Raw genomic sequence first — 27,499 nt, forward strand, 5'->3', positions numbered from 1 at the left:
CTAGCTTTTTCTCTGAAACATTTGCTGACCACAGGGTTTTATTTGGCCTACTTAAGTGTATATATGCGCACTGCATTTCTGATGATGATGTAACCTTTCTGATGATTCTGTGATGCGTGTTTCTCAAGATCAAGCCGGTGGCTGGTCCCTGTTCTGATGGCTAATTTAGTCTTGGGGTGGATTCCTCCCTCCTGCACCAGTTTTTCATGAACACTGAATTCCTTCACTGCAGCACACTTATTTGACAAGCTAGCAAATGTTAGACTTTTAGCTGAAACCAGCTACGTACTTTATTCTTTTTTGCCGGAGGACCCATTTCTGTTTGTCATTTGCCACATATGGTTGTGAGGGCGTGTCTTAACTCCCACACATCATCTTGGCAATGCAGCCCATGTTGCCTATGTGACCCCATGTGCCGATTTATAAGGTGAGTAAAACATGCGTTTCTGACGTGAAAATTTGAGACTGATTCCAAATAGGAGTATAGCATTTCTTAGCAGAAAAGGGGGGACGCCTTATATGCTGAGCATAGGCCTAAACATGATCTTTTGACACCGAAAAGATGAGGTTATCTTATGTGTTGGTTCGACTTATACAATATGCTACAGATCGTATATGTCTTCATGGTAGAAGACACTAAAGGCATTTCAATAATAGCTGAAAACCAAGGGACAAAAGGGAGAGAGGAACTTAAAGCAATCACTATCACTAAAGAAGAAATACCACGAAAGCTAATGGGACTGAAGGCTGACAAGTCCTCTGGAGCTGATGGCCTGTATCCTAGGGTCTTGAAAGAAGTGACTGCAGAGATATTGGCTGCATTCGTTGTAATCTTCCAAAATTCCCTAGATTCTGGAAAGGTGCCAGCAGATTGGAAACCTGCAAATATAACATCCCTATGAAAGAAAGGGGGGAGACAGAAAGCAGGAAACGATAGACTAGTCAGCCTAACATCTGTCATTGGGAAAATGCTGGAATTCATTATTAAGGAAGTAGTAGCAGGACATTTAGAAAATTGTGAATACAATCAAGCAGAGTCAGCATAGTTTTATGAAGGGGAAATCATGCTTGACAAATAGTTCTTTGAGGATGTAATGTGCAGCGTGGGTAAAGAGGAATCAGTCGATGTAATGTATTTGGATTTCACAAAGGCATTTGATCAGGTGCTACATAAAGGGTTACTATGCAAGATAACAGCTCCTGGTGTTGGGGGTAATATATTAACATGAAAGAGTAACTAGTGAGGTGCCACAGGGATTGGTGCTGGGCCCTCAACTATTTACAATCTATGTTAATGACTTGGATGAAGGGTCAGTGTATCGTAGCCAATTTTGCTGACGATACAAGGATAGGTGGGAAAGAAAATTGTGAGGAGGATAAAGTCCCTGCAGAGAGATATAGATAGCTTGAGTGAGTGGGCAGAAAGTTTGGCAGATGATGTATATTGTGGAAAAACGTGAGCTTGTCCACTTTGGTAGGAAGAATAAAAAAAAAGCAGAATATTATTTAAATGGAGAAAGATTACATAATGCTGTGACACAGAGAGATCCAGGTGTCCTTACATGAATCTCAAAAAATAAGTATGCAGATACAGCAAGTGATTAGAAAGGCAAATGGAATGTTGTCTTTTATTGCAAGGGGAATAGATTATAAAAGTAGGGAAGTCTTGCTACAGCTGTATAAGGTGTTGGTGAGATCACAACTGGAATATTGTGTGTAGTTTTGATCTCCTTATTTGAGGCACTTGCTTTGGAGGCCGTTCAGTGAAGGTTAATTTGGGGTAATTCCTGGGATGAAGAGGTTATCTTATGAGGACAGGTTGAGTAGGCTGAGCCCATATTCATTGGGGTTTAGAAGAATGAAAGGTGATCTTAAGATTCTGAGGGGGCTTGACTAGTTAGATGTTTTTGTTCAGGGAGTGAATGTAGAACCAGAGGCACAATAAGTGACCTCCCATTTAAGTTCAAGATGAGGAATTTCTTCTCTTGAGGTGTGCTAATCTTTGGAATTCTCTGCCCTAGAGAGCAGTGGAGCCTGGGTCATTTAATATATTCAAAGCTGAGTTAGACAGATTTTTGATCTACAAGAGAGCCAGGGGCTATGGGGGGCAGGCAAGAAAGTGGAGTTGAACCCACGATCACATGAACCACCATCTTATTGAATGGCGGAGCAGGATAAGGGACCAAATGGCCTATTCCTGCTCTTATTTTTAAAAATAATTTACGGGATGTAGGCTTCGCTGGCTGGGCCACCATTTATTACCCATCTCTAGTTGCCCTTGAGAAGGAGGTGGTGAGCTGCCTTCTTGAACCGCTGCAGCCCATATGGTGTACTCTCACGGTGCTGTTAGGAAGGGAGTTCTGGGATTTTGATCCAGCGACAGTGAAGGAACGGCAATATATTTCCAAGTCAGGATGGTGAGTTACTTGGAGGGGAACCTCCATGTGGTGGTGCTCCAATCTATCTGCTGCCCTTGTCCTTCTAGGTGGTAGTGGTCATGGGTTTGGAAGCTGCTCTCTAAGGAGCCATGGTGAATTCTTGCAGTGCATCTTGTAGATGGTACACACTGCTGCTACTGTGTGTTGGTGGTGGAGGGAGTGAATGTTTGTGGATGTGGTGCCAATCAAGCAGGCTGCTTTGTCCTGGATGGTGTCCAGCCTCTTCAGTGTTGTGGGAGCTGCACTCATCCAGGCAAGTGGGGAGTATTCCATCACACTCCTGACTTGTGCCTTGTAGATGGTGGACAGGCTTTCAGGAGTCAGGAGGTGAGTTACTCGTCGCACGATTCCTATCCTCTGACCTGTTCTTGTAGCCACAGTATTTATATGGCTAGCCCAGTTCAGTTTTTGGTCAATGATAACCCCCAGGATGTTGATAGTGGGGGATTCAATGATGGTAATGCCATTGAACATCAAGGGGTGATGGTTGGATTCTCTCTTGTTGGAGATGGTCATTGCCTGACACTTGTGTGGTGCGAATGTTACTTGCCACTTGTCAGCCCAAGCCTGGATATTGTCCAGGTTTTGCTGCATTTGGACATGGACTGCTTCAGTATCTGAGGAGTCATGAGTAGTGCTGAACATTGTGTAATCATCAGTGCAACATCTCCACTTCTGACCTTCTGATGGAAGTTAGGTCATTGATGAAGCAGCTGAAGATGGTTGGGCCGAGAATACTACCCTGAGGAACACCTGCAGTGATGTCCTAGAGCTGAGATGACTGACCTCCAACAACCACAACCGCCACCTTTTGTGCTAGGTTTGACTCCAACCAGCAGAGAGTTTTCCCCCTGATTCCCATTGACTCCAGTTTTGCTAGGGTTCCTTGATGCCACACTCGGTCAAATGTCGCCTTGTTGTGAAGGGCAGTCACTCTTGCCTCACCTCGGGAGTTCAGCTCTTTTGTCCATGTTTGGCTGTAATGAGGTCAGGAGCTGAGTGGCCCTGGTGGAACTCAAACTGGGCATCAGTGAGCAGGTCAACTATGTCTTTCTCTCCACAGATGCTGCCAGACCTGAGCTTTTCCAGCATTTTTTGTTTTTGCTTCAGATTTCCAGCATCTGCAGTATTTTGCCTTTTATATCATTGAGCAGGTTATTGCTAAGCAAGTGCCACTTGATAGCACTGTTGATCACCTCTTCCATTACTTTACTGATGATCAAGAGTAGACTCTTGGGGCAGTAATTGGCCAGGTTGGATTTGTGCTACTTTTTGTGTATAGGACATACCTGGGCAATTTTCCACATTGTCGGGTAGATGCCAGTGTTGTAGCTGTACTGGAGCAGCTTGGCTATGGGCGCAGCAAGTTCTGGAGCATAAGTTTTCAGTACTATTGCCGGAATATTGTCAGGGCCCATAGCCTTTGCAGTATCCAGTGCCTTCAGCTGTTTCTTCATATCAGGTGCAGTGAATCGAATTGGCTGAAGACTGGCATCCGTGATGCTGGGGACCTCTGAAGGAGGCACAGATTGCTGCGAATGCTTCAGCCTTATCTTTTGCACTGCTGTGCTGGGCTCCTCCTTCATTGAGGATGTGGATATTTGTGAAGCCTCATCCTCCAGTGAGTTGCTCAATTGTCCACCACCATTCACGACTGGATGTGGCAGGACTGCAGAGCTTAGATCTGATCCATTCGTTGTGGAATCGCTTAGTTCTGTCTATCACTTGTGGCTTATGCTGTTTGGCACGCAAGTGGTCCTGTGTTATAGCTTCTGAAGGAGGCATAGATGGATCATCCATTCAGCACTTCTGGCTGAAGATTGCTGCGAATGCTTCAGCCTTATCTTTTGCACTACTGTGCCGGGCTCCTCCTTTTTAGGTATGCCTGGTGCTGCTCCTGGCATGCCCTCCTGGTTCTTTGAACCAGAGTTGATCCCCTGACTTGATGGTGATGGTGAAGTGGGGGATGTGCTGGGCCATGAGGTTACAGTAACGTGTTTGAGTAAACAGTTACGTGTTTGAGTAAATTCTGCTGCTGCTGATGGCCCACAGCGCCTTATGGATGCCCAGTCTTGAGTTGCTATATCTGTTTGAAATCTATCCCATTTAACACAGTGGTAGTGCCACACAACACGATGGAGGGTATCCTCATTGTGAAGGTGGGACTTCGTCTCCACGATGACTATCAGTAGGAGTGACCACCCGCACAGTGTCATGGACAGATGCACCTGCGGCAGGCAGGTTGGTGAGCATGAGGTCAAGTATGTTTTCCCCTCTTGTTGATTCCCTCACCCAGTCTAGCAACTATTTCATTGAGGACTTGGCTAGCTCGGTTAGTAGTGGTGCTACCAAGCCACTCTTGGTGATGGACATTGAAGTCCCCCACCCAGAGTACATTCTGCACCCTTGCCACCCTCAGTGCTTCCTCCAAGTGATGTTCAACATGGAGGAGCTTTGATTCATCAGCTGAGGGAGGGCATTACGTGGTAATCAGCAGCAGGTTTCCTTGCCCATATTTGACCTGATGCCATGAGACTTCATGGAGTTGATGTTGAGGACTCCCAGGGCAATTTCCTCCTGTATACCACAGTGCCGTCACCTCTGCTGGGTCAGTCCTGCCCGTGGGACAGGACATACCCAGGCTTGGTGATCTGTAATGTATGATTCCGTGAGGATGACTATGTCAGTCTGTGAGATGTTAGTAAGGAGGTTTGCAGGGTCAACAGGTCTGAGATTGCCGTTGTTGTTTCTGGTGCCTAGGTTGATGCTGGGTGATCTGTTCGGTGACTTGCTAGGCCATTTCAGAGGGAATTTAAGAGTCAGATAATGTGGGTCCGGAGTCACATGTAGGCCAGACCAAGTAAGTAAGACAGATTTCCTTCCCTAAAGGGACAACAGTCAACAATGGTTTCATGGTCGTCATTAGACTTTTTATTGAATTCTGCCGTGGTGGGATTTGAACCCAGGTACCCAGAGCATTAACCTGGGTCTCTGGATTACTAGTCCAGCGACAATACCACTACACCATCGCCTCCCTCATAGTTCATATGTTCTTGTATAGCCATCCTTTCAGCTAGAGTTCCAGATCCCCAACATCCTCTGGGTGAAAAGAATTTCCCTTTGAGTCCTCCTAAATCTCCTACCACTAACACTAAATCTATGCCCCTTGGTTATGGACCCCTCAACCAAGGGGAATAGCGCCTCCCTATCCACTCTATCTAAACCACTCAATTTTGTACACTTCATTTCTGTCTCCTCTCAGTCTCCGCTGCTCCAAAGAAAAGAAACCCTAGCCTAACCAATCATTCCTCATAAATAAAAATTTCCAATACGGGCAACATCCTCTTATATCTTGTAAACATGTTCAAAAACTTTGGAAGGAAAGATTGAGGTTGGGTAGTAGTTTGCAAGGACAGGGAGGTCAAAGTTTTTAAGGAGAATTAATCAATGCACTTTTGAAATGGAGGATGTGCCTTTGGAGAGGGAACCATTTACAATGCCAATGAGCACACAGAATGAGGTACAGAATGTGTGTGGTCAGCATTTTAATGAGAATTTGGTTGCGATGGAGCAGAGGTGTAGGGCTCTACATGAGATGGGCTCAAGGGAGGACATGGGTAACAAACTAGATAGAGAGATGCGTTTCAGGGTTGGCATGGTCAGAGAATATGAGGGTGGATCAGCTTGGTGAGAATGGGGGAGGAGGCTGAATGGATAGGTGGATGAAGGTACCCATTAATTCTTTGCACTTGTTAGAGAGGTTTAAGCAGAGGTTGACAATGATAAAAAAGGTGGTGGGGGGTGGGGGGTTAGCCAGTGTTCCAATAGAACTTGATGTTAAGCAGCTAGATCTGGTGGTCAGTGACTAAACCAGTTGTGTGACAGACACTCAAGTCTGTGCCCTTGTACTTGAGGGAGCTAAGATAGGTCCTTACATGAGGAATGATTGAGACAACTGATGGTGAAGGTTAACTGGGCGGACAAGGGCATCAATTAAAAACTGCAGAAATATTGTGGCAATCAAGGCAGTTGGGAGTAGTTGTAAGCAACTTGAGAGAAATTTATTGTCCCCATAGAAGGGCACAAGAGTCCAAAGGATTTGGACAGCATTTGGGAATTGAAGGATACAAGGATTTATGATTTGCTCATGCTGTTTGACGAGAGGCATATCTTATATATAATTGTTGTGTTAATATAACAGGCTGTACAACAAGTCCTTTCAAACCTGATGATTTCGCATCTAGAGGTGAGGTCTGAAGATTCCCTGGACATCCAACCCTACTCGCACCAGAGACATGTGGAGAAGTTTGTTGTTCCTCTGGGTACTGAGCTGACTGGTATCCGGTCTTTATACCTACAGGTGGGTATTATTTTCTCTTTGGAGAATGAAGTGAAATTATTTAATTTTAGTGTAACCTTAGCTGAATAGTAAAATGTCTGACTTTTCGGATTTCAGTCTCTTCCATCCACTGGCAACTTTCTTTCTTGTAATCTAATTCCTTGGCGTCAGTTTCAGTGCTGATTTTGAAGTAGAGCTTGTTTGTGAGTTTTGACATCAAAATTGCAACTAAATTTTTTAACTATGTTTTAGATCAATGTCCTCTCTAAGGTGCGTAGCCCTGAATGTTCCTGTGCAGGCTGAACACAAGTTGGCCCCTTCAAGCTACCGTGTGTCTGATTGTCCAAAAAATTTAAAGGGCCCACGCACATAAACAAATCAGCCGTGCACTACAAAAAAAATTAGAGGATGTGTTGAAAAAGATCTTTACATTCATTTTGATTAGCTCTTTTCTCTTCCTTTATTGTAAGCTATCTTTATTCCAAAACTGTTAATAGATGTTATTAGGGCTTATTTTTGCTTATGTCAAAAGGTACAGCAATGAGTTCTGTGAAGGAGAGAAATTTAAATTTTAACATGCATTGCTGTGGTTTATATTAATAACTATAGTTCTGATTTTTTTTAAAATCAAGTGGAGTTTAAATGAGCTTAAAGTGAAATATAGTATTGTTCAGATGTGGCCAATATTGTGGAGCATATAAGGTGGTGTTGAAACATAAGCTAAATTATACAGTATAATACTGAAGAAGAAAGATCAGAAATCCAAAGGGAGAACTTGCAGTTATGATTACAAATGTTGGATTCCTTCACAAAACTTGTTGTCAAATAGTGTTATTTTTGCCATATGTCTAAACAAATTTATAAGATCTTGCTTTAGACCCTGAGAAGTTTTGGAATATCAATGAGCATTTGTATTTGGCGGCTTTTTGTGTTATTTTCTGCTCGAAGCACCAAAGGAAATGCTTCATAAACAAAAACATTTTTAATGGTAAACCTACTTGACCTAAAGCAATATGCTAAACTGCTCATCTGTAACATCTTCCAGTTCTGGTGAAAGCTATGCCAAAAACATCAACATTTTCCCCCCTTTGCTTTTACACATGCTGCTTGACACCGAATGTTTTCACCATCTGCAATTTATTTATTTTGTTTCAATGTGTTAGAAGTTGGTTAGAGACAGTTATATAATTATTTAGGTGTTGAATGAAGGTTGGTGTAGCTTCCTCATGTTCCTGAAAGCATTGATTTTTGTTTTTGTTGTTGGGGCAATAGTTCCTTGGATGCCAAGAACCCTTTGAAATCATGGCCAAATGGTTATTCTTCATATGCTAGTGAGATAATTAATGTTGGAAGAAGCTTTAATTGTAGGTTCTGTCACAACTGAGCCTCAGTTCTCAATAGATATGAATGTAGAATTTTGAAAAGATGTCTCTGGATAGCTATTTGGATTGTGAATATTAAATTTTTTTCCATCTCAAAATCTCAGCTGGGAACACTGAGGTCAACTGTCACACTGGTAAGATCAGTAAACCTGTCACTGCCCTCTGGCTTTCCTGCTGGTACATTTACTAGCTAAACCATCTAGAAATGACTATAAATACAATTTGAAGCTAATGAGAAATAATCTTACACCATTAGACAACTAATTTCATCTCTGAATTTATATAAATGTAAGTATGCTTTGCAGATTAACATCTTTACAGCTATTCAACTTATGAATTTTTAATCAATCTTTTAATGCACAAATGGCTCAAGCGTAAAATAATATAGTTTCAATTTTAAATAAAGATGAACCATATTGAGTTTCTACTTTTATCACTTGACTAAATAAATAAGCAATAAATCAACTCCATGCAGCTACATGACTTTTGTTTCTGGTGGAATCTTCAAAAGTGATCTTTAGTGGTTCAAGCTAGATTTTATCCACCCTGTTGATAGCTGTAAACACTAGTAGTTATATTTTTAAAAAGTCCTTTCGTTTCACAAAAATCTAAAACTTTAAAAAATTTTACATACTGAGTTAAGCCAATTTCTTTTTGGTGATGTCATTTTTTTAATGAAATTGAGGGAGAAAGGCCAAGAAAACTTTTGGTTTTACAATCTGCCACTAAGAGATACTTATAATTAGTTACTGTTACCTTTGATTCATAAATGGAAACTCTAGTGTACAATAGCAATTTGAGACGCAGTTACTTTAGCTGTTGCGGAGTTATTGAGGATTGGGAAACTTGGTCAAACTAAGCTTTTTTTGTTTGCTTATGCAGCTTCTACATAATACTTCATAAATTCATCACATACAGCTTCTGCGAAGTGTGCTATAAATGGGATACGCTTCATGATATCTAGTGTGAAGAGAACCTATTTAGGCATTTGATACAAAGACTGATTTTTATATTGTTGCAGTATCTTGCTTGACACTATTAGGGCTTACCCAAGAAAAGTGAGTGTTTTTAAAAAAAAACCTCTAGTGGTGGTAGAGGAAATGCAAGCTGGCAAATGTTACTGCCTTATGTGCAAAAGAAGCTAGACATCTATGCTGTATTTTTAAAAATGTTTTCCTAGTTTGCCTTTTAAGGACAATCTATTACATACATTTATTTTGCCAAAAACTTTGAATAGAAGTTATCCATTTTATGGTTTTTGTCCAGCTACAGTGAAATATGTAGAACTGCCAGGAGATAAAATTGTTCTGGGCAACATAGAACTTTCAGAATTAAGCTAAGAACTATTTCTCCTGCGATTCACTTTAGTTTTTTTCAAAGACAAGATTACATTTTGTTTTAAAAGTGCTTTTCCCCTGCTCTTTCCCTGATCTAAAAGATATATAGTTTAAATATAATTTATAATTTCTTCTACTCAAAAGAACAACCTTTTGTAGAAAGAAAGCTGTTTTTTTTAAGACTCATCATGATGGTAGACATATGAACACCTTTCCAGTCCTGGAAGTCAGTCTTGACCCTCTACTATAACTCAAAGTTCAGTTTGGAATTTGTGTCTTAACTGATGTAAAACATTTTAAGCTGAATTTGAGTGCTAAGACTGGTATCCAGAGTTAGAACCATGCTTATAACCACTTGACCTAATAAGCTGTCTGAAATGCCTCTCATTTCAGAATTAATCTGTTGAGGAATTCTGAGTTGGGAGATGCACCTGGTGAATATACAACTTGCTACTTTTTCACTGCATAGGAAAAGATTAAATTGTTGATCATAGAATATGATCAAAGGCAACATGGTTTTACTCAAGGGAAATTGTGTTTGACATATTTATTCAAGTTTTTTGTGGATGTAACCAGTAGGGTAGATAGAGGGGAACCAGTAGATACTTATACTTGGATTCCCAAAGGTGTCTCACAAAAGGTTAATATGCAAGATAGGGGCTTATGAATTTGAAGAGGATTGGATGAATTAGAGGATTGGTTAATGGGCAGGAAGCAGAGAGTAGGAATAAATGAAGTATTTTCATGCTGGTAGGCTGTAACTAATGAAGTGCTGCAAGGATCAGTGCTGGGGTCTCAGCTATTTACAAATCTTTATTAATGACTTAAAACAAAAGGCTGAGAGTAATGTATCCAAGTTTGTTAACGATACAAAGTTAGGTGGGAATGTAAGCTGTAACTCTTTCGAGTACATTCACAGTTCTTGACTTTTTTTTTCCGGGAGTGGGACATGAACCCACAACCTTCTGACTCAAAGGCGAGGGTGCTATGAACTGAGCCATAGCTGACCCCTCGTTATGTAAGCTGTAACTCTTTCGAGTTATCAACAGTCACAGATTGTAACTCTTTCGAGTACATTCACAGTTCTTGGTTTTCCGGGAGTGGGACATGAACCCACAACCTTCTGATTCAAAGGCGAGGGTGCTATGAACTGAGCCACAGCTGACACCTCGTTATGTAAGCTGTGACTCTTTCGAGTTATCAACAGTCACAGATTGTAACTCTTTCGAGTACATTCACAGTTCTTGGTTTCCGGGAGTGGGACATAAACCCAAAACCTTCTGACTCAAAGACGAGGGTGCTATGAACTGAGCCACAGCTGACACCTCGATATGTAAGCTGTAACTCTTTCGAGTTATCAACAGTCACAGATTGTAACTCTTTCGAGTACATTCACAGTTCTTGGTTTCCGGGAGTGGGACATGAACCCACAACCTTCTGATTCAAAGGCGAGGGTGCTATGAACTGAGCCACAGCTGACATGGAGGACACAGGTGGCAAGAGATATAAACAGGTTAAGTGAGTGGTTAACGAGGTGGCAGATGGAACAAATGTGGGGAAGTGTGCCATGGTTAACTTTTTTTTAAATGTGAAACTTTAAAATGGTCATGTTCAGAGAGACTGTGTGTTCTGGTACAAGAAACACAAAGTAAGCCTTCGAGTACAGCATCAATTAGTAAGGCAAATTGCATGTTAATCTTTATTGCAAAGGGATTGGAGTACAAGAATAAGGAAGTCTTGCTATAATTGTATGGGGCTTTGGTGAGACCACCCCTATAGTACTATGCACAATTTTCATCTGCATATCTAAGGGGGGATATATTTGCCTTGCAGGTGGTACAGTAAAGGTTGACTAGATTGGTTCCTGGAGTGAAAGGATTGTCCTATGATAAGAGACTGAGTAAATTCACTCTATAAAATAAGAGGTGACCTCATTGAAACACACAAAATTCTGGAAGGGCTTTACAGGATAGATACTGAGACGTTGTTTCCCTGGCTGGGAAATCTAGAACATGGGGGCACAGCTTCAGAATAAGAGGTCAGTCACTTAGGACTGAGATGAGGAAAAATATTTTCACTCAAGGAGTTGTTATTTTTTGTAATTTTCTACCCTAGAGTGCTATGGATCTATCGTTGAATATATGTAACACTGAGATTGATAGATTTTAGACCTCTCAGGGAATTGGGATATGGGGTGCAGGCAGGAAAGTGGCGTTGAGGTAGAACATCAGCCATGATTGCATTAAATGGCAGAGCAGGCTTGAGGGGCCAAATGGTCTATTCCTGCTTTTGTTTCCCATGCTCTTATGTCCTTATGTTTTAGTGGGCGAGAGTGCTATTCACTTCTTTTATTACAGCTTTTTTGAAACTGCATTCCACTACACACTTGGACTCTTACTCATTTCTCATACATTGTATTTTCAATTATTTTTAACAGGGTATACTACAATTAGAATTGTAAGCTTGAAGCCCAAGGGTGTATAGTTAATTGGACGCCTTTAGCGAACTTTCACCCCAAACATACCAATCTGTGATTGTTTTATGATGTTACGTCTTAAGTGCTGGAGTTTTGAGTTGTTACCAAATAAGTTTACAGAAAGCTCATGCTATCACATTATGTTCACATTTTCACAAAATCAGACACTGCACAAGGTCTGTATTCCATACCGGACTTGAATGATTTACTCAAGGGCCGTGAATAAACCAGATCTCATTATGCTGGTTCGGAGCAGAAGGGTTGTTATAACCTGCTACGATAAAGGTATCCTGATGGAACCACTCGGGAGAGTCCAGGCGCTCTGCTAATTGGTTTATCTCTTGGAGAATCAACTCTTCACTGGTGCTGCCATTAAAGGGTCTGGACAAGCAGAAAATTATGAATGATAACTATTTTTGTTTTTTTATATGGTAAAATTGCAACATTGACATCTCTAGTAATGCATCCTGCTGCTTTAAACTTTCCCAAATAGCCATGATTTTTTTGTTTGAATGTCTATAGTAATGAATTGAAGTTCCACATCTTTGTTTTATAATAAATATATATCTATTTCATATATAAAAAATGCTGATGGGTTGCAATACTCCCATCTTAAGACACTGAAAACTCCAATATCACACTTTGTCATCAAGAAAGCTCATCTTAATTGTTTACGTATTATTGGCACTAGTTTATGACTTTAGGTGGAGCTGTTAATGTTGATTTTTCCATTTTAAATCTTTAAATCTGAGAACAGGACAGGGGATTGTGAATGGTTTGGGGGAAAACCAATTTGAAATGAGAAAACTTAAAATTCAATCAATAGTAGTTAATCAAGGTGCACTATTACCAAATAACTTTATAAACAGTCTCAAGCTCTCTTGTATTTCAACAGTGGAGTATCAAATGGTTTGTAAAGATTATCTTAGAAGTGGTGGTGTTATTTCATGACAAAGCCTAAATCCAAAATCTATCTTAGTAATTAATTATTTAGGGAAATTACCAAATGCTATTGTGAAGGTTATTTTTCCTAATAGGAAAATCATGTGCATTGAAGCTTATTTAAATGAATGCCTCCTTTGCTAACAAATCACTTCACTGAGCTATGTGATCTTTGCATTTAAAACGATCTATGGGGGAGAATTTTCTCCCCATCGGGTGGGCTGGTTAGGAGCAGGGGCAGAGCTGATCGCTGCCTACGATCAGCTGCGCGCTGCCATTTTACGCGGGCGGGCCTTAATTGGCATGCCCGGTAGTGCTCCTGTGTGAGTGGGGGGAGGAGGGAGAGACGGGGCCTGCGCTCTTTCGCACTCATATGCAAAAGAGCGCTGAAATCTACCTGAGGCATGGAGCTGCCTCAGGGAGATTAGGTTCAGTGTTTAAGATGGAAAAAATAAAAAGTAAAATTATTCAGGCATGTCCCCTCGTGTGACAGTGTCACGTGAACTGGGATAGGTTTATGAATTTTCATGAAAATTTTTATTTAAATAATAAACCCGTCATGGAACCTCATCCCGCCCGTGAATGAGGTTTTATGAAAAATGTGAAGGCCGCCTGGGCTCTTTGCCTGCCTGCCACCTTAAGGTTGGATGGGCAGCCCTAACAATTGCTTTAATTAGTTTATCAATGGCCTTAACAGGCCTTTGACAATTCGGCGGGAGCGCAGCCGACTCTGGTGCGTGACCACCGAACGGAAGATCAGAATGACGTGTGGTGACGTCGGGACGCACGCCCAATGTCACCGTGCGTTATTTTACATGGCGAGCAGGGGTGGGCCCCGCACTCCAAACAAAGAAGATTCTGCCCATGGTGTTAACAGAATAACATTGTTTCCGACCAAAAAAGACAGTTTTTTAAAAAAATGCATCTAACTGAACAGCTTATCAGTGAGCTCAGGTGTTCTACCTCAGTATTCTACTTGCCTACTGACTTGCATTTCTGCTTAGATCTTGTTTAATTGCCTTGTGGCAGAATTTTCCAAAATTGCAACATTACCACAGACCAGAAAAAAGTCCTTTATCATATTCTCTTATGTAATTCTCAATACTGGCACCAGTACTAGGGTAGAAGGGAGCTGTTCTGGTGGGACGGGCTTCACTTGAACCATGCTGGGACCAGTGTCCTGGTGAACCGAATAACTAGGGTTGTAGCGAAGGCTTTAAACTAAATAGAGTAGGGGGGGACTCTGGAAAGGGGATATGTAGGCTTACAAAGCAGAAGGATATGGCAGCCTTGCAGGGCAGCTATTTAGGTAATGATACCCAGAGTGTGACAGGAAGGGACAGAGTGTACAAACATATGGAAAAAAACAGCAAATAGGGTCAAAGGGGGAAAAAATAGTAAAAAGGTAAAAAATTAATGGCCCTTTACTTAAATGCACGTAATATTCAGAACAAAATAAATAAATTAACGGCATAAATAGAGGTTAATGGGTATGATATTATAGCCATTGTGGAGGCGTGGTTACAAGAAGATCAAAGCTGGGAACTAAATATTCAGGGCTATAAGACTTTTCGAAAGGACAAGCAGCAAGGAAAGGGTGGTGGGGTAGCTTTGTGAGCATGGGATGGAATAAGTACAATAGCAAGAAAGGATCTTGGATCGGAAAATGGAGGTAAGAAATAACAAGGGGAAGAAGACACTGGTGGGAGTAGTCTGTAGGCCCCTTGACAGTTATACTGTAGGACAGAGAATAAATCAGGAGATAATGAGGGCATGTAAAAAGACAGTACATTAATCATGGGTGACTTTAATCTTCATGTAGATCATGAAAATCAAATTGGCAGAGCTAGACACAAGCAAGAATTCATAGTGTATTCGGGGCAGTTTCTTAGAACAATATGTTGTGAATCCAACCAGGGATCAGGCTATTTTGGATCTGGTAATGTGTAATGAGGCAAGTTTAATAAATGATCTCAGAGTTAAGGATCCCCATGGAAGCAGAGACCATAATATGGTAGAATTTAGCATTCAGTTTGATAGTGAAAAACCTGGGTTGGAAAAAACTGCTCAACTTAAATAAGGGTAATTACAATGGAATGAGGGCAGAGTTGTTTGGAGTGGACTGGGAAAGCAGTTTAGCAGAACAGACGGTTGATGAACAATGGCAGACACTTAAAAAAACAGTTCATGACTCTCAACAAAGATATATCCCAGTGAGGAAGAAGGATTCAAGGAAGGGGATAAACCAACCATGGTTCAACAAGGAAGTTCAGGACAGTATCAAATTGAAAGAAAGAACATACAATGCAAAGATTAGTGGTAAGCCAGAGGATTGGGAAAGCTTTAAAAAAACAAAAGATGACCAAAAAAAAATAGAGGGAGAAAATAAACTTTGAGGGTAAACTAGCAAGTAATATAAAAATGGACAGTAAGAGCTTCTTTAAATATATAAAAAGGAAGAGAGAGGCCAAAGTGAACATAGGCCCCTTAGAGAATGAAACTGGGGAAATAATAATGGGGAACCAGGAAATGGCAGGGGAGTTGAATAAATACTTTGCTTCAGTCTTCACGGTAGAAGATACTAATAGCATTCCAAAAATATTGAATAATCAAGGGGCAAAAGGCGAGGAGGAAATAAATACAATAACTATCACTAGAGAAAAAGTACTAGGGAAACTAATGGGGCTAAAGGCTGTTAATTCTGCTGGATCTGATGGGTTGCGTTCTAGGATATTAAAGGAAGTAGCTACAGAGATGGTTGATTCACTGGTCCTAATCTTCCAAGAATCCTTAGATTCTGGAAAAGTCTCAGAGAATTGGAGAATGGCCAGTGTAACACCCTTATTCAAAAAGGGAGGGAGAATAAAAACAGCTAACTATAGGCCACTTAGCTTAACATCTGTAATTGGTAAAATGTTGGAGTCTATTATAAAGGATGTAATAGCAGAGCATGTAGAAATACATAATCTAATCAAGCAGAGTCAGCATGGCTTCATGAAGGGGAAATCATGCCTAACAAATTGATTAGAACTCTTTGAGGAGGTAACAAGCAGGATAGATAAAGGGGAACCAGTAAATGTAATATATTTGGATTTCCAAAAGGCGTTCGGTAAGGTACTGTACATAAGGCTACTGAATAAGATAAGAGCCCATGGTGTTGGGGGTAGTATATTAGCATGGATAGAGGATTGGCTAGCTAATAGAAGACAGAGAGTTGGGATAAGAGGGACATTTTCAGGATGGCAACCTGTAAGTAGAGTGCCACAGGGCTCAGTGCTGGGGCCTCAATTATTTACAATATATATTAATGACTTAGGTGAGGGAAGTGAATGTACTATTGCCAAGTTTGTGGATGACACCAACATAGGTGGGAAGGCAAGTAGTGAGGATGACATGAGTCTACAGAGGGATATAGACAGGTTAAGTGAGTGGGAAAAAATCTGGCAGGTGGAATATAATGTGGGAAAGTGTGAGGTTATGCACTTTGGCAGGAAGAATAAAGGAGCTGAATATTATTTAAATGGAGAAAGACTGCAGAAGGCTGCAGCACAGAGGGATTTGGGAGTCCTTGTGCATGAATCCCAAAAAGCAAACATTCAAGTTCAACAGGTAATAGGGGAGACAAATGGAATGTTGGCCTTTATTTCAAAGAGAATGGAGCATAAAAATAGGGAAGCCTTGCTAAAACTATACAAGGCACTAGTTAGACCACATCTAGAATACTGTGAACATTTTTGTTCCCCTCATCTAAGGAAAGATATAATGGCATTGGAGGCAGTACAGAGAAGGTTCACTAGGTTGATCCTGGGTATGGAGGGATTTTCTTATGAGGAGAGGTTGAGTAGATTGGACTTGTACTCATTGGAGTTCAGAAGAATGAGAGGCAACCTTATTGAAACATATAAGATTCTTGGGGGGCTTGACAGGGTAGATGCTGAGAGGTTGTTTCCCCTTGTGGGAGAGTCTAGGACCAGATGGCATAATCTCGGAGTAAGGGGTTGCCCATTTAAAACCGAGATAAGGAATTTCTTCTCTGAGGGTATTCAATCTGTGGAATTCTTTACCTCAGAGGGCTGCAGAGGCTGGGTCGTTAGGTATATTCAAGGCTGAGATAGACAGATTTTTAAGCAGTAAGGGAATCAAGGGTTATGGGGACAAGGCAGGAAAGTGGAGTTGAAGATTATCAGATCAGCCGTGATCTCATTGAATGGTGGAGCAGATTCGAAGGGCCGAACGGCCTACTTCTCCTGCGTCTTATGGTCAAACTCTACTCTATCAAATTTTACAGAGGTTGTTGGCTGTTTTCACACATCTCTTGGCAAGGATTAAAGGTGGACCAGCCGTTTATAATGTACTTGAGGACGTTTAAGTATAATCTTGGATTAAGCTACTTGCCTGGCATAAATGATGTGAGCAGGCCACTCCTCTATTGCAACTTCAGAATCAAAAGGCTGTGGGGTCTGATCTTGAAATTGTGTTGGCAGGCAATAAGCTATGGTTACTTCAGGCCGGAGTTCTGTTCTGGTCTGGTTGGTATGCACAATGGTAACGATGGGCATTGTCATTCCCAGGAAGATACCTGTAGAATCAAGGTAGACCAACAGATCATAGGGCCAAACACATTGGGTAATATTGGCAGAAGAATTTAAACGATATTCTTTTGGTACCCATCGATTTAAAAAGTAATGTAAAAATTGAATTTTTTTTTCCTCTTATTTAGAAAATCTGAGCAAGTTATGTCTGTTTAGCAGCCACTTAAAAGGACTGAAGAAAGTTATTGCTCATATCTTAAGAGGTCTCATTACAATTACCATTCAAGGAATGCACAAGATTTAAATCTGCATGTTTTTATTCTTTCCTTGACCAAGCAAGGAACTGATAGTGAAGAAATAGAATACTGTAAGTCTTTCACAGATTTGTCTACAATGTTCCAGATTTGAAAGTCACCTGATGAATTTTGTTGGCAAATGTACTTCATCAGCTTCATAAATCCCAGGCATGTGCTCTGTTCATAGCTGGGTTCATTCTGTGTTACACAAGCCCATTTGGCTTTTTCGTATTGACGCTCTTCATAAAGCAGTTCATCAGCCTGCAAAATAAAAAATGCAAAGTAAATGTAAATTCCTTTGCTGCCATTCACAGTAATTTTTGTTTGACTAAATATTAAGGAAGGTGAAAACGCTTGGCAAGTTATTTTGTGATTTATAAGACGTTTAAAGGTTTCAATATTAACCATTGCACATGTAATTCAGTCCCAAAATAACCAATTTAGTATGCTGAAACTAATGCTTGATGCTGGTTTGTCATCCACCCAACTACATAGCCTCTGGGTTGCTTCTGAATAATTCTAATGCCTATGTATTTTGCATCCCATGTACTTTTGGTTCATCGACTTTAGAAATGTTACTGTCTCAAAGTTGTGCTGATGGATATAGTTGATTAACTCAAGATTTTTTGCATGAAATGTATTTGAATTATCTAAACAAATAAAATGGTAATGCATATAAAATGTGATTTTGAAAAATTAAGACAAGTGGATTATGGTATCTGTAGGATGGCTGGATATGTTTGTACAAAGAGAGTTTCAAAATTTTAACTTGGCCAGGTTGTTTATATTTCATTTTCAAAGATTATTAATATTAGTTAATTCCTTCTTCGTTTATGTAGTTTTTAAGAACTAGGTGCTGACGCAGTGGGTAATGCTGCAAGCAACTTCACCCTATTTCAAGTGAAGTTTATAATCATGCTTGCCTTGCTGCCTAGTCATTACTGTTCTTCCACTGCTTTTTGTGAAATTTAAGTGTGTTTTTCAAGGTGTATTATGTGTATCAGAAAAATAGGTGTAGTCTTATGCTACTTTGCTTCATAGTCACTTAGTCTTGATACTCAATTTACACACTGCATATTTAGAGTTTGAATTTGAAACTGCTTTGAGTTAATACTAAGGTTAGAGTGTTATTGTAGCATCATCTGAAATTAATGGACTAACACCCAATTCAGGTCTTCAGCACGGTGTCATCCGTTGAATTAGGTGTTAAACTGAGGACCAGTGTTCAGATGGATGTTAAAAATGCCATTGCGTCATGCAAAGAAAAGCAAGAAGTCATAATTTTTCCTATCACTATTGAGGACAGCTTAACTGTCATTTTATCTCAATTCTTGACTGCATTTGCCTACGCAGTGGTCACTGCTCTTTTAATTAATTCAATGCTTGTGATGTGCTTTAAGATGTTTTGAAAGGTGTCGTAAGATGTAATACAAATAAGTATTTTCATTTTAGTGCTAGATGACTTGGTTTCTTTTACATTTAATGCCTTGCAGTAAGTTTGTACCTTTTTTCTGAGATTTCATAGCCCTTTTAATGATTACTCTTTTAAGTGAAAAAAAAGGTGATTTGGTACCTAGTCTACTCCTAATTTTTCAGAATAATTCAACCATGGAATTCAACTACTTTTTCCATGACACACTCTGTCTTCTAACTCTAAATCGGGGTTTGAACTATAAACTCTCCCTTTGCATAGTGGGTAGTGCTACACCACAGGTTGGAGATGTGAAGATTAGCATATGCTCTGGCCTCAAGCAAAATTTTCAACACTTAGCCAGCCCCTTATAAGACATTTGTTAGTTACTTGTTACCCTTTTTTTATGACCTATTGGTGTAAATGGGACCATCTCCCTGTCTTGAGTTTGGCTGTGGCTTGTCATCTGCTGGATTGGTTCAGCCATTTCTGAGAGACAAAAGCAAACAATAGTTTAAACATGTCTACTTTGGCTGTAAATTTTATTAACAGCCAAGTTGAAGTTAAATCAAGTGAAAGTAAAATAAAGTAATAAGGTAAACCAATGTAAGATAAAGTTAGCATAAATGTAGTAAAGTTGTTACCAGTAATTTATTCTACTCATTTAACTTACTATAATAAATAGTTATTAGAGTTACGGGATGGCAAGTCAGCTCAGACAAGTGGAGTGTACATCCTACGGTATGTGTGAAGTTGTGGATGTACCATGTGCCCCTGACAAGCACATCTGTTGGAAGTGCCACCAGCTGCACAAGCTTGAGTTCTAGGTTTTGGAACTTGAGCAGCAACTGCAGTCACTGTTGTGCATCCGCAAGGCAGAATTCTACATGGATAGCATGTCTAGGGAGGTGGTCACACCGAAGGTCAGAAGCGTACAGTCAGAGAGGCAATGGGTGACCGCCAGGCAGTCCAAGAGAACCAGGCAGGTGGTGCAGGAGTCCCCTGAGTCTATCCTGCTTGCTAATTGGTTTTCCATTTTGGATGCGGATGAGGGCAATGGCTCCTCAGGGGAGTGCAGCCAGAGCCAAGCCTGTGGCACCGTAGGCAGCTCAGCTGTACCGCGGCGGAGAAAGAAGTTTGGAAGGAAATGGTGATAGGGGATTCCATAGTTGGGATCAGACAGGCATTTCTGCAGCAGTAAACGTGACTCCGGCATGGTGTGTTGCCTCCCTGGTGTCAGGGTCAAGGATATTACGGAGCGGTTGCAGGACATCCTTCAGGGGGAGAGGGATCAGCCAGAAGTCATGGTCCACATTGGTACCAACGACATAGGTAGGAAGAGGGATGACGTCCTGAAAGCAGATTTCAGGGAGTTAGGAAGGAAATTAAAAAGCAGGACCTCAGGAGCAATAATCTAAGGATTACTCCCAGTGCCACGTGCTAGTGAGCATAGGAATAGGGGGATTGATCGATTAAATATGTGGCTGGAAAACTGGTGTAGGAGGGAGGGCATCAGATCTCTGAGGCATTGGGACTAGTTCTGGGGCAGGTGGGACCTGTATAAGCTAGACGAGTTGCATCTTAACAGGACTGGGACTGATATACTCATTGCGGGATTTGCTAGTGCTGTTGGGGTGGGCTTAAACTAGCTTGTCAGGGGGGTGGGAACCTGAGGAGTGGCCCAAATTGGAAGAAAGTGAAGTTGGTAACAGGAAGTAGTAGTGAGACTAGAAGGCAGGAGAAACAAAGCAGAGCATTGAGTATGCTTTGAATGTGGAATGATGTCAAAAAGAAGTTAAGGGCACTCTACCTGAGTGCGCGCAGCATTCACAATAAGGTAGATGATCTAAAGGCACAAATAGAGTTAAATGGGTATGATATAATTGCCATTACGGAATCATGGCTGGCATGGTGACCAAGACTGGGAACTGAATATTCAAGGATATTTGACGTTTAGGAAGGACAGACAAGAAAGGAAAGGAGATGGAGTTGCGCTGATAATAAGCGATGGGATCAGTGCATTAGTAAGGGAGGATCTCGGATCAGAAGAACAATGTGTGGAATCCGTTTGGGTGGAGCTAAGAAACAGCAAAGGGCAGCAGACATTGGTTGGAGTTGTTTATAGGCCACCAAACAGTAGTGGTAATGTAGGGCATGGTATTAATCAGGAGATGAGAGAAGCATGTAGCATGGGCAATACAATAATCATGGGTAACTTCAATCTGTATATAGACTGGGTAAACCAATTGAGCACTAATGCTGTGGAAGACAAGTTTCTGGAGTGTGTTAGGGATGGTTTTCTAGAGCAGTATGTTCAGCTGACTAGAGGACAGGCTATTTTAGATCTAGTGTTGCGTAATGAAAAAGGGCTAATAATCTTCTTGTAAAACAACCTTTAGGGTTGACTGACCACAATATGATAGAATTTTACTTTGTTTGAAAGTGAGGTAGTTCATTGAAGCAAGGGTGTTAAAGTTGAATAAACGAAATTATGAAGGCATGGGGGACAAATTGGCTGAGGTGGCTTGGGAAAGTGCATTAAAAGGTATGACTGTACATGGGCAATGGATAGCCTTCAAAGAACTATTACATAGCTTACAGTACCTCAACATTCCTTCAAGGTGCAAAAACCCAAAAAAAAAGTTAGTCAACCGTGGCTGACAAAGGAAGTTAAGGATTGTATAAGATTAAAAGACAAGGCTTATAAAGTTGCCAGAAGTAGTAGTAAACCTGAGGATTGGGAGGTTTTTAGAATAAAGCAAAGGAAGATCAAGAAACTGGTAAAGGGAGAATAGAATATGATTGCAATCTAGCAATAAACATAAAAATGGACTGTAAAAGCTTCTACAGGTATGTAAAAAGGAAGCATTTGGCTAAGACAAATGTGGGTCCATTACAGACACAGTCAGGAGAATTCATAATGGGAAATAAAGAAATGGCACAGAAGCTAAATGATTGCTTTGTGTCTGTTTTCACTGAGGAAGATACAGGAAATCTCCCAGATTTAGAGAGCCAATGGACTAGGGAGAATGAGGAGTTGAAGGAAATTAGTATAAGTAAGAAGATTGTATTGGAGAAATTATTGGGACTGAAAGTTGATAAGTCCCTGGGACCTGATATTCTGCATCCCAGAGTGTTGAAAGAGGTTACTATAGTGATAGCGGATGAATTGGTGATCATTTTCCAAAATTCTATAGATTCTGGAATGGTTCCTGAAGATTGGAAGGTAGCAGATGTCACCCCACTATTTAAGAAGGGAGGGAGAGAAAAAATAGGGAACTACGGACCTGTTAGCCTTGTATCAGTAGTAGGGAAAATGCTAGAATCTATTATAAAGAATGGATACTTGGATAATCAGGATCTGATTGGGCATTGCATGGATTTGGTAATGGGAAATCATGTTTGATGAACTTGGAGTTTTTTGAGGATGTTACTAACAAAATTGATAAAGGAGAGCCGATGGACGTCATATACTTGGATTTTCAGAGGCTTTTGATATAGTCCCCCACAGGAGGTTGATTAGCAAAATAAAAGCACATGGTATAGGAGGCAATATATTGGCATGGATTAAGGATTGGCTAACAGGCAGAAAACAGAGTTGGAATAAACGGGTCATTCTCGCGTTGGCAGGCTGTGACTAGTGGGGCAGCACAAGGATCAGTACTTGGGCCCCAGCGGTTCACAAATAAATCAATGATGTGGATGTGGGGACCAAATGTAATATTTCCAAGTTCGCAGATGATACAAAGCTAGGCAGGAATGTGTGTTGTGAGAAAGATGTAAAGTGGCTACAGGAGGACTTGGACAGACTTAGTGCGTGGGCAAGAACATGGCAGATGGGATATAATGTGGAAAAATGTGAGGTTATCCACTTTGGTAGAAGGAACAGATGTGCAGAGTATTTCCTAAATGGTAAGAGATTAGAAAGTGTTGATGTACAAAGGGATCTGGGTGTCCTTGTCCATAAGTCACTGAAAGCTAACATAGAGGTGCAGCAGACAACTAGGAAGATTAATGGAATGTTAGCCTTTATCGCAAGAGGATTTGAAGACAGGAGTAATGAAGTCTTGCTTCAACTGTATAGAAGCTTGGTTAAACTGCACTTGGAGCAAAATTGTGTGCAATTTTGGTCCCCTTATCTCAGAAAGGATATTATTACCATAGAAGAAGTGCAAAGAAGGTTCACCAGACTTGTTTTGGAGATGGTGGGACTATCTTATGAAGACAGATTGGGGAAACTGGGCCTGTATCCTCTCGAGTTTTGAGGAATGAGAGGTGATCTCATTGAAACCTATAAAATATTTAAAGGAATAAACAGGGTAGATGCAGGTAAGATGTTTCACCTGGTTGGGGAGTCTAGAACCCAGGGACACAATTTCAAGATAAGGGGGAAGCCACTTAGGACCGAGATGAGATGAAATTTCTTTACTCAGAAGGTTGTGAATCTTTGGCATTCTCTACCCCAGAGGGCTGTGGAAGCTCAGTCATTGAGTATGTTTAAGGTAGAGATTGATAGATTTCTGATTAACAATAACATTAAGGGTTATGGGGGTAGTGTTGGTAAAAGGCATTGAAGTGTTCAATCAGCCATAATCGTATTGAATGGTGGAACAGGTTCGATGGGCTGAATGGTCCTCTGTTCCTATGAATATGCAAGAACAAAAGAGTGTAGGAAATTGACAGTCCAGAAAATTTACTGTTTTTCATTATATATGAATTTAATATTGTCTCATTACTCTTTGAAGTGACCTATGCAGCTTTTGTTTCTGCCTTCTTCCTTTATTTAACTAACAATCCCATATAAGATTAGCTCACAGCATCTTTCGATTCATACAGACTAAAATACTTGAAATATTTTTCTTTCAAAGCTGGTTTTACATAGCCTGGATGGGGGAAGCGATTAACACAGGTTCTGGGCAGTAAATCGGGGGTTTTTCGCCATATTGTTTGTTACTTTTGTGAAATCTCCGATGCTGCATTTGGTTCTGAGGTGTGTTTCTCCCCAAATCGTTTTTTTAATGGGTGACAAACAAAAGCTGACTGCATCCCTTCATTCCCTAAAAAAGGTACAATATTCACGGGATCACCATCATGGGCTAAAATAGAAAATACTGTACCAAGAAGCGAAGTCTGGAGTACGGTCTCCTAATGGATGGAAAATGGAGGAAATAGAAACTGAAGTTTTATTTTGCACAGAATTGATATAGCAACTTGATGCAAGGCGATTTTAAAAGAAATGATCTTCATCGCTCTAATTGAAATGGAAAACGTTTTTCACTCTGAAAATAATAATCACTAATCAGGGGGATTTTTCTAATGGCAGGAAGCGAAGAACCTAGCTTTGGGCGAGCACGGAGCTAAAGTAGATTGTGTGAACAATGACATAAACATGCTACATAGTTAACTCTCAGATGGGGAGAGGGAGGCAAGGGTTATCAAGTGGCCTCAAGTATTTGGAAAACTCCTCCATTCCCAAACGAATATAGGATTAATTATTGGTTTGTTCAGAAAACCCTGTTGCCTTCTAATATAATATCGTACCTCTTGACACATCCACCTGGTGCCTACGACCGATGTCTTGCCAGTACGCGAGGAGACCATTCTCATCTTGCTCGTTCCCCTCTTCACCGTTTTCATCCTCAATGTCATTACCAGCCAAACTCAAGCTTTCATCTCCTGTCACCGAGTCTAGATCCTCCAAGCTGATCAGAAATCGATCCGCCCCTGCACCACTTCCAACTCGGAATCCCTGACGCTCCATCTGTGCAGTCCTACAGCTTTTTTGATTGACAAATGTGAGCGGGCAGAGAATTCACAGCGTCGAGATGTTAGGCGGCTGTATTTTATTTACATCAAAGTCGAAACGCGGGGACAGTTACACTGTACAGAAGATTAAATTTAAGTGTGGTTGGATTGCTTCTCCTGATTTGATATAAAACACGCGCGCGGTATTTTCGAAGTAGGATATTTGTTATAGACTTAGCTCAGAGTGGAGCGCTTTCCACACGGATCACAATCGTTTCTGTCGCGAACCAGAACTCACGGAGGCGAATCGCTTCAGCGAAAGGGAGGGACTAAAGGGGGAGGAAGCGAGTACGCGGGAGAAATGCAACATCGTGAGTGAATCCGGACTGACGGCAATAATGCGAAAAGAGCAAGGGAAACAAAGATCAGTGTTACACAAGTTAAAGCAGTTTGGTTCTTCCTGGTTAGTCCATTCAGAGGGAAGAACTACAGTATTACAGTCAGCTGTTAATGATGCCAGAGTTTTAGCCTCAGCGCCCTCTGCAGAAGATTGATGGCTTTGTATCATGAACTTTATGACATCAGCTCCAAATTTGTCTTTGCCAGTTTAGATATAATCCATATTATTTTACTGCCTAAGCTGGATAGAAGGTCAGTGATAGGGGGAGGCAAAGGAGAGATTGCCAGAGATGTCATGGACAAAAGGACAAAGGAGTGTTAATGGTAGTGGTACTGGCTAAAGGAGGTGCTGATGGTGGCATTAAGGTCAGAAAGCAGAATGTGATAATAGCAGGACAAGGGTAAGCACTCTGGAAAGAACAACATGAACAAGTGACAGATGGCCTTGGTGGGGGTGGGGTGGATAGTGGGGAAAAACACTGATGGAAAAAAAATGATTGAAAATAGGATAAAAGGTGGGGATAAAATAATGAATAAAAATGAAAATAAATAAAAATAAAATTAAGTGGACAAAAAATAAAAATTAGAAAATGAAAATGAATATTGAAAAATGGGGTAAAAAGGATTGGGGGGTAAAAAAGGATTGGGGGGCATTTGGCAGAGGCAGTTGAATGGAATGCCTCAATGTTGGTGACCAAGTCCTCCTCTCACTTGGATGTAAGGATGGGGGGCATGGGAGAGGGTTTAAGAAAAGGTGGTTGTTTGAGTAAAAAAAGCTCAGTGGGGGTTTGGGGGGGAGGGGAGAGAAGGTTATCTTTATTCCAGGATCATCCTTGAGCGTAGTGAGCAGTTTTAGAAGAGGATAATAGGGCCTGATCCCGAGAATGATTTATTTCTTAAGTGTTGGTTGAGTAGGGAGAAGATGCTGAGATGGGACCTGGCAATTAATCACATGGTGGTTATAGTAATTTGAGAGGGGAACATGCTTTATGTAGTTGGGTGGAGTGCATTCCTATGAAGGAAAGGGAGGCAATGTCCGTTAGTGTGGTTTTTCTCAGCTCTAGGTTGAAATAAGTGAAAATTCTCAAGGAATGGCATGGGTTGGTTGTTAAACACCTTGTTGGGGTTGGTGGTGGTGGTAAGGACAACCTTTTAAATATTTTTTAACATTAATTCTACTATAAATGTGATGTTGGGTGGTCCATGTTCAGGCATTCGTTTTTGTTTCTTGGATTGGAGATCTATTTTAAACTACTCCAGATCCAGGTTTTCTATTCACCCTCTATCCGAGTGCCAGCTGTTTCACATATAGGTCAGTACAATGGATTAAAACTAACCTGTGATGAAAGATTTAAAGATTTATCTCCAGCTTTGTTGCAAACATATCCTTGGCCTTGAGAGTGTGAAACAAATTATCAATGGGAATGTCAAGTGCCTTTATAGTAGTTATTACTGATTTCAAGTAACAGGGAAATCAATTTCCATCTGTGCTGGTTAATTACTCTAGAATAAATTTGTTGGTTTATTCATACTGTAGAAAGTGAAGGAAACAAATACCTCCCAGTTTAAGAGGGTTAAATCACATTACTCTTCCAAAATCCAGTGTCATTTCCTGGGATTAAATCTTTTGTGTGTGCACGTGCGTTCGTGTGCATTTGTTGATGCAAGGATTAGAAAAGTCAATTGTTCACAATGACCTATAATTTTGATCATTATCAATGTTGCTAATTCTCCATGGTTTTCACCTACACTGGTAAACTACCTGTTTCTTGCCCCACTACATTCAGTATTTTATGGACATTTGCTTTCAGATTTACATGGAGCTAAGTGAGTAATATCCCTGCCCCAGTGACAGTTCTACTTCTCCATTCAGTGATCCAGACAATTTTCAAAGTGCACTGGATTATTGTGGTTCAGCATGACACAAGTATTGGATTACTGAGTTTGCAATAGTCTTGACTCCAATATCCCATCATGGGTACCATCTTGACCCTTGCTTTACACTCCCTGAGAAATGAAGACAGTCACTAGACAGTCACTTTTTTCATTAGGCAAATGACAATTTGAAATTAACTAGGTGGCTAACAGTTACCAGGCTCTCTTCCTAGGTGGTATGGAGAATAGTCCAGTATAAACTCTGCAAGTGCATAGTTGCCCTATTCCTGACCACAGTATGGATTACCATACCTTAGGTTCACTTGT

The 27,499-nt window shown here is 40.7% G+C and overlaps 2 protein-coding genes across 4 annotated transcripts in view; one reads left to right on the plus strand and one right to left on the minus strand.

The window, feature by feature from the left end:
• The window catches only part of fancm (FA complementation group M), a 117,869-nt gene that overhangs the window by 11,249 nt on the left and 79,121 nt on the right, over window positions 1–27,499 (plus strand). For all 3 annotated transcript variants that reach the window (XR_013579451.1, XM_078562324.1, XM_078562325.1), the window contains exon 4: window positions 6,640–6,798. Coding sequence is in view for 2 of the 3 variants with exons in the window: in XM_078562324.1 (XP_078418450.1) it covers window positions 6,640–6,798 (159 nt within the window). In the remaining variant the exon portion in view is untranslated. The remainder of the gene's footprint in view (window positions 1–6,639; window positions 6,799–27,499) is intronic.
• Window positions 10,983–25,777, minus strand: soul3 (heme-binding protein soul3). The gene is made up of 5 exons (XM_078562335.1): window positions 24,695–25,777; window positions 19,551–19,642; window positions 17,862–18,003; window positions 17,310–17,493; window positions 10,983–12,353 (listed from the first exon to the last, which is right to left on the minus strand). Exons 1-5 carry the CDS (start codon window positions 24,912–24,914, stop codon window positions 12,182–12,184), a joined length of 810 nt encoding a protein of 269 aa, XP_078418461.1. The 5' UTR covers window positions 24,915–25,777; the 3' UTR covers window positions 10,983–12,181.

The sequence above is a fragment of the Cetorhinus maximus genome, chromosome 18 (genome assembly GCF_964194155.1).
Source record: "Cetorhinus maximus chromosome 18, sCetMax3.hap1.1, whole genome shotgun sequence".
Lineage (NCBI taxonomy): Eukaryota > Metazoa > Chordata > Chondrichthyes > Lamniformes > Cetorhinidae > Cetorhinus > Cetorhinus maximus.